Consider the following 11,886-nt stretch of genomic DNA (forward strand, 5'->3'; position numbering starts at 1 on the left):
TTATTATTTTGCTATTATCTAAGTATTGAAAAGTTTTATTGTTGATTAAGATAGTTACAGTTCTTATTCATTAAGTTTGAAAAACTTTCTGCCCAAGGATTTTGAAATATTTTTTCTTACTACTCTTTTTGATGCTTAACAAATTTAGCTTTAAGTACCTATAAATCTTAATTTTCTTCTCTAAGATTTATTTCGTTTTATATTTTACCATTATTTGTTTACATTTCAACCTGATTTCGTAGGTACTTATTGATTTATTAATAATGATTTATTACCTATTGATTATGAAATGATTATTAATTAGTATAAGTTGATATATTTACAACATCATGATTAATAGGATTATCCATTTTAGGATTTGTGTATGTGATCTTGTGAGTGTCATGTGCCTGGAATATTGTATGGTACAAACCAATCCCCATCCTTCTATCCTAAAATGTGAGGTATTATGAGTCCTAGTGAGGAGTATAATATTGTGTATGCATTTCACGGGGTTTCATTTAGTTAGGAGCAAAAATTGTCATGTTTTTCGGGATGTGGCCATTCTCATGTGATTATGGTGAGTTGAGTTTAGTGAGAAATGTTGCTAGTGCTCAGCGCAAAAAACCTTGAATCTCGTTAAGGAAGTTAATTTGACTTTCAAACGGGGGGTGTGTCTTAACCTCTTTTCGAGGAAGCTTTGTGTTTATCAAGATCGAAATTAATTCCTTATTCATTATCCCAAATTAAGCGCATATGTCGTCTTGTTTGACTTTCCTTTTCTAAAGAGACGCGGCATGGATTGTTTATATTTTGATGCGTCCACGTTCGTTACTTTTGAATGATATGTGAGTGTGTGAAGATTTCAGAGAACAAAGTTGGGCCTATCATTGGTATCATAGTGCGTGAACAACCCTAGTATACCAGGGGCTTGAAACCATAAGAACTTCAGGTAGAATTTGTTAATTTTATTTAAATGGAATGGTGTATAGGACGATTATATTTAGTTTAAAAGGCTTTAGCCAGCTAATCATGAAACTTTATTATGATTAATTATTATGTTTTAGTAATTTTTTATGTGCTTTTATTTTTGCATTTAACAATGATTTATTAAACCAAATAATTTTCCTTTAAAGCCAAAGTTTCCAAAGATTCTTAACCGTAGAAAAAAATGATTTTAAAAAAGCAAATAAGATTACGTGGTTATAAAAACTGGAATTTTGTATTAATTGATTTTGTAATTTCAGGACTTTGAAATAGTTGCCTCAATAAATCTATAATCAAACCTGCTGTTGAAACTTGATGGTTCCTGGTATTAGGGGTTTGTGTGTACGTCAACAAGATCTCTAGAACTTCCCGCTAATTCGGAAGTCACACTCAACCAAAGTGTCATGGTTGAGACACTATTATTTTTAATTTATTTTTAGAAATAAGATGGGGGTTGGGGTTTGTTCTCATTGGGCGCTTTTGAGGAAAAGCACCGAATAATATAACTGTTTAACAACATGTAAACTCAAATTTTAATAATAAATTATTAACTGCATAAAACTTTTATCCCCCTATTTTTTTGCAGCGCAGTTACTCGACAAAAAATATCGTCGGTATTTTTTTAATTACAATCCTTTGCCTGTGTTCTTAAAGGAGCAGACCGTTTCAGTTAGCCTGTCCATATGTCAGGCAAAAAATATCCCCTTTTTACTTTAAAACACATAGCTATTATCAGAGAGAGGGAGACAATGGGTTATTTAGTACACTTGTCCCCAAAGTTATATAATAACCTTTTCTTATAATTACAAACTTTGGGGACTTTAGTGGATTTTGATTGGTTGGGTCCTTAAGTTGTGTGTTCAAACGTTTCAACCATTAATTTTAATATACTGATGGGGTAATTTTGTGTATCTTCATTGGAGATGTACATCAATTGATCAGTCATTGTCTTATCCCTTTAGATCTCAGGCTAAACTAAATTGTAAATTTTTTCCCAAACTTGTATTTTACGCTTAGTTGCTGCGCTATTAATGGAAAATTTGTTCCTGTTTATTTCTAAATATCCACCCACCCTCCCGTATTTAGGTAGCAGCTATAGCTAAAGCTTTTTTACTACTGGCGTAAAATCACTCAATATCCAAACAAATTAACAACATAAAATTTTCCATTTTGATGTAAAATTTTACAGAAGACATTAAATACGGAAAATGAAACTTTTTGCAGTCAAATTTTTCTCTCACTTCTTTCTTTCTGTCTGTCTCCCTCTCTTTCTCTCTTCTTATCCATCTCTCTCTCTCTCTCTCTCTCTCTCTCTCTCTCTCTCTCTCTCTCTCTCTCTCTCTCTCTCTCTCTCTCTCTCCCTCTCTCTCTCTCTCTCTCTCTCTCTCTCTCTCTCTCTCTCTCTATCTCTCTCTATCTCTCTCTCTCTCTCTCTCTCTCTCTCTCTCTCTCTCTCTCTCTCTCTCTCTCTCTCTCTCTCTCTCTCTCTCTCTCTCTCTCTCTCTCTCTCTCTCTCTCTCTATCTATCTATCTATCTATCTATCTATCTATCTATCTACGTCTCTATCTCTCTCTCTCTCTATCTATCTGTCTATCTACGTCTCTATATCCCGTAAACTTTTTCCCAGTATGTCTTCGAAACCGCTTAATAACCAGTGTATAAGAACCGGTTCTCAACCACACCGAAAAATCATGTTTCGTATAGTATTATAGCCAGTTTTCTACGAATATAAAAATATACAATCATAAAATTAAAACCAGTTTTGTTAGGCCGTACCTTCGGTACATCGAGGCAAACAAAACTAGTTTTAATCTTAGAATTTTACATTTTTATATCCGGAGAATGCTGTTTATAATACGATGCAATAAATAACTATTCTCTACCTCGCTGTCTATCTGTCTTTCTTTGATAATATATTAGCTTGTAAGTCTGATTTTTCTTTTCATAAGTAGCTTGTAAAATTGATTGTAAAATGTATATCAACTAACTCAGATGCTTAGTTGCAATAATAACCAATGATAATGTCTGTAACTGACAAGGAGGGAGGGGACATTCGACCGTAAAAAGTAATTGTAACAAAGTTTCATTTACACTAAAAACTATGGGTACTGTTATTACATTCTTATTGGTTTGTAGAATTAAACTAGTGGTGTCTATCCTTTTCCACCAATTATTTTAATCTACTGAAGGTTAAAGATTACCTGGTCCAGTGGTTTTAGAGGTCTTATTACAAATAAAAGCTATTTTAATGTTTGTTTAATCTTGTTAACCACTCAATGTCCAAACCTGGGTTTTGGGTCATTTTGCAAGCGGGGGGAAAATCTCCACTCCTAGAAAAAAGTACTTACTCCCCTCCCCCTTCCCACCATAAAAAAAATAGGGTTAATCTGTTATTAAAACTTTTTTTTAATTCGTTCTAAATGTGGGTTGAACATTAAGAGATATAAGTTTTCCGGAATTTTAATGTAGGGAGGAGATTTGAAATCTGCATCAAATTTTAAGGATTTTTTATAAAATTCGTTTTTTGTATAATTCTTTATTTAAAAGCGGAAATAAATTTTAAGTTAATTAATTTTGACCAATAGGATAGGTGGATTTTAAACTACCTGCGCTCTAATTGGTTGAATGATGTACGACATCCAATCAGAGCGCAGATTTTTTAAATCCACCAATCACGGATGCCAAAATTAATTAACTTAATTTGTATTTCCGCTTTTAGATAAAGAATTATACAAAAAACGAATTTTATAAAAAAAAATCCTTAAAATTTGATGCAGATTTTAAATCTCCTCCCTACATTAAAATTCCGGGAAACTTATATCTCTTATTGAACATACTAGCATATATTTACATACAATGATATAATATTCCCTAAAAACCCGCCAACCACAAAGATAACCCCATATGAATGGAAGTTATTGTAAATGAAGTGGTTAAAGGCACACCCCTAACAAATTAATGCGATTTTATGAGTGCCTTCAAAGGATGGTACAGATAAAATTTTTATAATGGCCACATCAAAAAGTTGTAAGAGGGATTATATTTTCAAATACAATTTTTTAAAGGGTGATCTTCCTGTATATTAACCAAAAAAACTTTACAGAAAAGAATATTTATATATTGGTCTAGCTGTTTATTTATTGTTTAAATCTGAAATATCATAATTTCTATATTATATCAATCTATAAACCTAAAATTTTTATAACGCCTGGTCTACGTATGAAAGAAAGGTTTTTACCTATTATTTGAATTTTAAAAAAATCTTTCGTAATGAGTTTAAGAGCGAAGACATCATTAAATTATAGGTAAGATAAACAGTCCTTTTAAAGTGTGAACGAGTTATAAGTGTTAAAAATCTCACGGTAATAAATATCTCATGTAAAGAATAGAATTGGCTTTAAATACTTAAAATGATACTTTTACAAGGATGTGAACATTCATATTAGCAAAGCTTAACAAATCAGACAATAATCTTTAGAGGTTTCTTTCAAGACTTCGATAATACGTTAGATCAATAAAGTGAGTTTATATAGATAATCTATAGATTTTTACCCTAAATTGTCAACCAAAGGCAATAATCCGGCCATTTTAATATAATTCCATCAAGCAAACTTAATCCTTAGATATTTCATCGACTTAGCATGTCGTACCAAAAATATTTTCACTTTCTGACCAAAAGTATGGTAAGATTATTCCTACGTTGTGTTACTATTGGTAAAATTAAGGAATTCTTTATCTAGACTTTCTATTTTTACTAGAATATAAATTAGTATATAGAATTTCTAATAATGACTATTGAGAGATGCTACGCTCTCAAATTAGACTCGAGTTGACTGTAGTAAAAAAGAACAAACAATTAAAATGTAACTTTTTCCCCTTTGATAAAAAGCTGAATTTATTTGAATTTTGTTTAATTAGATGTAAACACATGCACATAAATAGGTTATTATTTAATTATTATTTGTGGGAAAAGTTTTTAGTATTTTAATTTTATGTCCTTCTTCTACCCACTAACTTTATAAAAGTCCCCCAAGAGTAGCTGCGCAACTAAATAATTAATAATTATCTTATCCTTGTTTTTATTGTATGCTTCAACTATCTACACTATATCATAGTTATAGAGTAGCTGTGCAACTAAATAATTAATAATTACCTTATCCTTGTTTTTATTGTATACTCCAACTATCTACACTATATCCTAGTTATAGAGTAGCTGTACAACTAAATAATTAATAATTATCTTATCCTTGTTTTTATTGTATTCTCCAACTATCTACACTATATCCTAGTTATAGAGTAGCTGTACAACTAAATAATTAATAATTACCTTATCCTTGTTTTTATTGTATACTCCAACTATCTACACTATATCCTAGTTATAGAGTAGCTGTACAACTAAATAATTAATAATTACCTTATCCTTGTTTTTATTGTATGCTCCAACTATCTACACTATATCCTAGTTATAGAGTAGCTGCGCAACTAAATAATTAATAATTACCTTATCCTTGTTTTTATTGTATGCTCCAACTATCTACACTATATCCTAGTTATAGAGAAGCTGTGCAACTAAATAATTAATAATTACCTTATCCTTGTTTTTATTGTATTCTCCAACTATCTACACTATATCCTAGTTATAGAGTAGCTGTGCAACTAAATAATTAATAATTACCTTATCCTTGTTTTTATTGTATTCTCCAACTATCTACACTATATCCTAGTTATAGAGTAGCTGTGCAACTAAATAATTAATAATTACCTTATCCTTGTTTTTATTGTATTCTCCAACTATCTACACTATATCCTAGTTATAGAGTAGCTGTACAACTAAATAATTAATAATTACCTTATCCTTGTTTTTATTGTATTCTCCAACTATCTACACTATATCCTAGTTATAGAGTAGCTGTACAACTAAATAATTAATAATTACCTTATCCTTGTTTTTATTGTATTCTCCAACTATCTACACTATATCCTAGTTATAGAGTAGCTGTGCAACTAAATAATTAATAATTACCTTATCCTTGTTTTTATTGTATTCTCCAACTATCTACACTATATCCTAGTTATAGAGTAGCTGTACAACTAAATAATTAATAATTACCTTATCCTTGTTTTTATTGTATTCTCCAACTATCTACACTATATCCTAGTTATAGAGTAGCTGTACAACTAAATAATTAATAATTACCTTATCCTTGTTTTTATTGTATGCTCCAACTATCTACACTATATCATAGTTATAGAGTAGCTGTACAACTAAATAATTAATAATTACCTTATCCTTGTTTTTATTGTATTCTCCAACTATCTACACTATATCCTAGTTATAGAGTAGCTGTACAACTAAATAATTAATAATTACCTTATCCTTGTTTTTATTGTATTCTCCAACTATCTACACTATATCCTAGTTATAGAGTAGCTGTACAACTAAATAATTAATAATACATATCCTTGTTTTTATTGTATACTCCAACTATGTACACTATATCCTAGTTATAGAGTAGCTGCGCAACTATATAATATATTATACCTTATCCTTGTTTTTATTGTATGCCCCAACTATCTACACTATATCCTAGTTATAGAGTAGCTGCGCAACTATATAATATATAATACCTTATCCTTGTTTTTATTGTATGCCCCAACTTTTGACCATGTAACTACTACAACCTCACTGCAAGAAAATGATGTGCTCCTGAATTATAAAAAAAAAATTTGATCACTAAGGGAGGGGATAGGACTCTAAAATATTAACCAACGTTTTATTATATACTCTCTTATTCGTTGGATTAAAAGTTTTCTTAAATCTTGATAGTTTGGTCCGCACAGGCTTTATCCGAACTTTTCAAACAATGATTTTAACCAACATACCTTTGTTTATCATAATTGGAACTGTACATCAATTATCATTGATTAGAAAAGGGGTGCAGCCGATATACTAGTATACGCTTGCTAAGAGCTTTTTTCACCTTTTCTCTATCTAGTCAAAGTGAAAAAAAATTCATAGAGGCGTCCTGGCCGACCGGCTGACAATAATTCATAGCCATTTCGGGGTCCTATAACCATTGCATTGTAGGGCTTTTATAACCTTTACCTAACAAAATATAAATTTTAATAAGCAACAAAATTAGTTTTTTTTATTTGTTTACCTAAATCTTGGGTTAATAAAACTGTTAGCCTTGTCCAAATCTTGTTTTTCTTTAGAAACTCGGTAATAAACCTAAAAAATTCAAAAGAAACAGTTTTGATTTATATATATTCTGTTAGTTACATAGATTGGAAAATTGAAGTGAATGACAAAAGCATTTAAAGAAAAAAATTTAAATATGGAGTTTTGTGCTTCACACAAAGTGTCTTGATGCCCCCCCTCCCCTATTTTCAATTTTTTTTTAATTTAGGGGTTATCAGTGCTTAACAGGTTACTTTGTGTGAAAGCACGTCGGATTTTTACCATCATAATATTCAAGTCAATTCTATTTCCATTGTCATTTGTTTTTTTATTTATATTTCTTAATTATGTTGATAAACTAACAGCAAAATTTGTACCTGTCCAGTGCCTCTGGTATCTACATCTGTGTAAAATGGCGCAATCATGGGGTAGTCCATAGGCATCTTTAATCAATAAAATATTTAAAAGTGCGTTTTTAAATATCAATCTTTATTTAAAATCATTGATTACCATAGGGTATACATGATTGCTTTATATAGTTGTAGTAAGGTTTTTATGTTTGTCCGTTAACATATCAGAAACCGCTGCATCAATATAGTTTTCTATATTAAGGATGCTTCACGTAAGTCCTCTTGTACGGTTTTGGCTATGTTAATGTCATCTCTCAAATTGATGTTAGGGGCACACACTGTTAGTAAAACATTATTTTGCAGGAATAAGGTATAGAAAACAAGCAAAATAAATCTAAAATAATATTTGGGGGGCAGATAAAAAGGTAGTCAAATTTACTAAAAATTGCCCCCCAACGACAGCTGAAAATCATGTTTAGGTTTAGTATTTTTAATTTCATTTTCGTTGTTGGTATAAGCTGCATGTTTGGTATTGAATATTTCATTTCCCTGAACATTGTAGAAAATTGGAACTTCTGTAAGGAATGATACAAATCCATTTTCGTTTATCTAGAAAATAATTTAAAACATTATTTAAAATGTAATAGATTGTATTTCAAAAGTTTCTAAAATAAGTTAAAGGACATTAATCTGGCAGCGAAATTTCTCAATAATTAAAGTTGTTTGTATGTCCGTCCAATTGTCCTTCTTTTAATCCGTAACGCTTATATTTCCAGGGGGTGGATCCAAAAGTATAGAAAATGTTTACATTTCTCTTAGTAATATAGGTTGATAAATCTATTATTGATATCATCTTGTTCTGAAGTAAATCTACTCTACCGCCTGTAAGGCCACCTGTCCGTCAAAATTGAAAGGTAAAGAAAGTAAATTATATAAAGGTAAATAATCTATTTAAGCTACTGTTAAGTTAAGTGAATGTTCCCTTAGTTAAAACCAGAGTTTTTTCCATGGAAAAAAGGGTAAATCCTATTAAAAATTAAAATATATAAACTAAGAGGTTAGGGAACCCCAAACCTTTAACAGATATAAAGAAATATACAAGACCTAGGAAACGTTATTTCTAGTAAAACAAAACTTACAAATAAAGAGTCAAACTGTCTCTGGTAGAATACAAACGGAACTCCAAGTTGGACTTCGATGCTGAAAAAATAAAAATTAATAATAAAGAAACTTTATAATTTACATACTTTACTTGCCTCATATTGTTTGATTTTATGCTTTTAAAGCCCCCTGCAATGATATAATACCTACTGTAATACTTAGTAGAAAGTTCCGTCAGAAACTAAAGAACTCGTTAACCACTGAATTAATTTTGGTTTACTTTTTGGATGGTTTTAAGCTCTTTTCTTGCTAGGTTGCCCTTTCCCTCTCTTAACTTTTTCCCTTACTGTCTTACTTGACCTATAAATAGATAATAATCTGTATGTATTTTTTAACCTTTACTACAATGACAATTTTTATATGTTAAAAATACCTTTTAAACGTCATAGTTGATTTTTACTAATATTTATTTAAAATCTAAACATAATAACTCAACAGTACATACAGCATAATATCAAAAAGATAAGTTTAACATAAAAATCCACAAAAATATTAGGTCAGACAATATTTTTTATCTTTGTTGCAATACTGCAATTTATTTTTAATTTATTTTCAATAATAAGTAAAAGACATTCTGTTGAAAATAAGAACAAAAAGTATTTTATAATCCACTAAAAACTAAAATTGATTTATATCTTTTCATTAACGGCCGGAAAAAAAAACACTTTCTAAGAGGTTCTATAGATTGATTTTTGTTCATGTAGGATACTTTACTAGTCTGTATCTAGGGAGATAACTACATATAGTTTGTTTTCTATGATAATACCTGTTCTTATCCTCTCTAGTGTGCTATCTATAGTTTATATTCTATGATAATACCTGTTATCATCCTCTCTAGATGTACCTAGTGTGCTAGCTTCAGTTTATATTCTATGATAATACCTGTTATCACCATCTCTAGATGTACCTAGTGTGCTATCTATAGTTTATATTCTATGATAATACCTGTTATCATCCTCTCTAGAAGTACCTAGTGTGCTATCTACAGTTTATATTCTATGATAATACCTGTTATCATCCTCTTTAGATGTACCTAGTGTGCTATCTACAGTTTATATTCTATGATAATACCTGTTATCATCCTCTTTAGATGTACCTAGTGTGCTATCTACAGTTTATATTCTATGATAATACCTGTTATCATCCTCTCTAGATGTACCTAGTGTGCTATCTACAGTTTATATTCTATGATAATACCTGTTATCATCCTCTTTAGATGTACCTAGTGTGCTATCTATAGTTTATATTCTATGATAATACCTGTTATCATCTCTCTAGATGTACCTAGTGTGCTATCTATAGTTTATATTCTATGATAATACCTGTTATCATCCTCTCTAAATGTACCTAGTGTGCTATCTACAGTTTATATTCAATGATAATACCTGTTATCATCCTCTTTAGATGTACCTAGTGTGCTATCTATAGTTTATATTCTATGATAATACCTGTTATCATCTCTCTAGATGTACCTAGTGAACTATCTACAGTTTATATTCTATGATAATACCTGTTATCATCCTCTCTAGATGTACCTAGTGTGCTATCTATAGTTTATATTCTATGATGATACCTGTTATCATCCTCTCTAGATGTACCTAGTGTGCTATCTGTAGTTTATATTCTATGATAATACCTGTTATCATCCTCTCTAGATGTACCTAGTGTGCTATCTGTAGTTCCTATTCCATGCGGAAATAAATCACTAAGCTGTAGACACTCAACCTATAAACAATATGCATGTATATCATAAGCGTGCGTAAAGTTGAAATGGGAAGGGCTACCTTTCCCTTTTTCTATCCCATCAAGAAAACAACCCCCTGACAAAATCCTCTGCACGCCATTGACAGTATTACTTTGGAACACGATAAAAAGAACAATGAAATCCCTTAGTAGCAAAGCTTTAGAAAATTGTAAAGGATCAAAGAGTCAAAAAGAAAGGTATAAGGCAAGGTACAATATGAAAAATATTTGTAAGGACAAAGAAACATGCGCAGAAAAAATGCCAGGAATAGAAAAAGCAATGGAAAAAACAGCTGTTTGGTAATTGTTTATACAAACCAACAAATAAGACTTCAAGAGCTAAAAAGTGTCTATGAATAATAAACGTTACCTTTACAATGACAAATAACAAAAGAAATGATCTCACAAGATTATAATTTAACATGGAAGTCATTTTTACATTATACCTAAACCTGAAAGTCCAATAAAAATATATTTGACATTTTCACATAAAAAAATGCAATTCTATAATTAGTTTGTATGTTTATAAGTATATTTAAATTTGGTGGAGAAACTATATATTTTAGCGAGCCTTCATTTAAAGATAAAGTTGATTTTATGCTATTTTGTCCCAAGAATGTGATTATGAAGTTTTATTCTCGTAAATCGTTCAGAAATAACTTTAGCCAACTTATTCAACCCAAGACTATGACTTTTGTAGGTCCATCCAGTTTTATTTTGTCATGATTCGAACCAAAATATTTATGGTATAGATTTATAACCAGACAACAACCTGGATCTCTATGTTGAGGACCTTTTTCGCTTGCTAGCAAATTGCTTTCTGATCATTTGTATCAACTTGGTTGTAAAAATATTTCCGACTCTACTTGTTGAATTTCAAAGGCCCAATTGAAAGTTGGCCTTTAGGAAGGAGACATATAGTTATTTAAACCCTCCCCCCCCCCCTCTATTGTTTAACTCAGATCCAATGACAACAAGTAAAAGTGCCCCAAATTTGATAAGGTATTTTATGTATTGTAAATCTTGTAATTTAATTTAGAATAATATAATGATATCATAGTCTGTAATGGTAAATGTGAAATAGGAAACGTGATTTTAAAAAGTAGTTTAAATTAAGATATAAATTCGAATATATAATTGAACTGTATATGCTTAGAGGAAATAGATTAATAATTAAAGTTATAGAAAGATATGAATTAATAATGACAACATCCTTCATTTTAGAATAGCCCATTATTAAAGTATGACGTAATTCGGGATTTTTCGGCCAAAAGTTTTAACTTTTATCCTCTTTTTATAGCAATAAATTTAAAACTTTGGACTGAAAAATCCCGAATTACGTAATATTAGAATAAAGGGCTATTCTTATGACGACATTTTTATAGGCACTAATAATAAAGAGCTTCCGAGCCACAAGCTAAAAACATCATGATCTGTCTTTGTAGGAATCATCAGTTTATCATACAATGGAAAGATTCTATTAT

The 11,886-nt window shown here is 30.3% G+C and overlaps 1 protein-coding gene across 3 annotated transcripts in view; it reads right to left on the reverse strand.

Annotated features, from left to right (window-relative positions):
* Positions 1-10,850, reverse strand: part of LOC145323596 (nidogen-like) — a 63,800-nt gene extending 52,950 nt beyond the window's left edge. For 2 of the 3 annotated variants that reach the window (XM_080165979.1, XM_080165981.1), the window contains exons 1-7: positions 10,773-10,850; positions 10,296-10,384; positions 8,638-8,698; positions 8,048-8,107; positions 7,526-7,591; positions 7,129-7,199; positions 6,596-6,674 (exon numbers count right to left, since the gene is read on the reverse strand). In XM_080165979.1, coding sequence (XP_080022105.1) covers positions 6,596-6,674; positions 7,129-7,199; positions 7,526-7,591; positions 8,048-8,107; positions 8,638-8,698; positions 10,296-10,384; positions 10,773-10,835 — 489 coding nt within the window. In that variant the 5' untranslated portion in view covers positions 10,836-10,850. Of the gene's footprint in view, positions 1-6,595; positions 6,675-7,128; positions 7,200-7,525; positions 7,592-8,047; positions 8,108-8,637; positions 8,699-9,730; positions 9,756-10,295; positions 10,385-10,772 lie in introns of all 3 variants that reach the window. The other variant, XM_080165980.1, reaches the window with a different exon arrangement.
* Between the last annotated feature and the right edge of the window lie 1,036 nt (positions 10,851-11,886).

This window comes from Acartia tonsa, chromosome 7 (assembly GCF_053477335.1).
Source record: "Acartia tonsa isolate MP-2025a chromosome 7, ASM5347733v1, whole genome shotgun sequence".
Lineage (NCBI taxonomy): Eukaryota > Metazoa > Arthropoda > Copepoda > Calanoida > Acartiidae > Acartia > Acartia tonsa.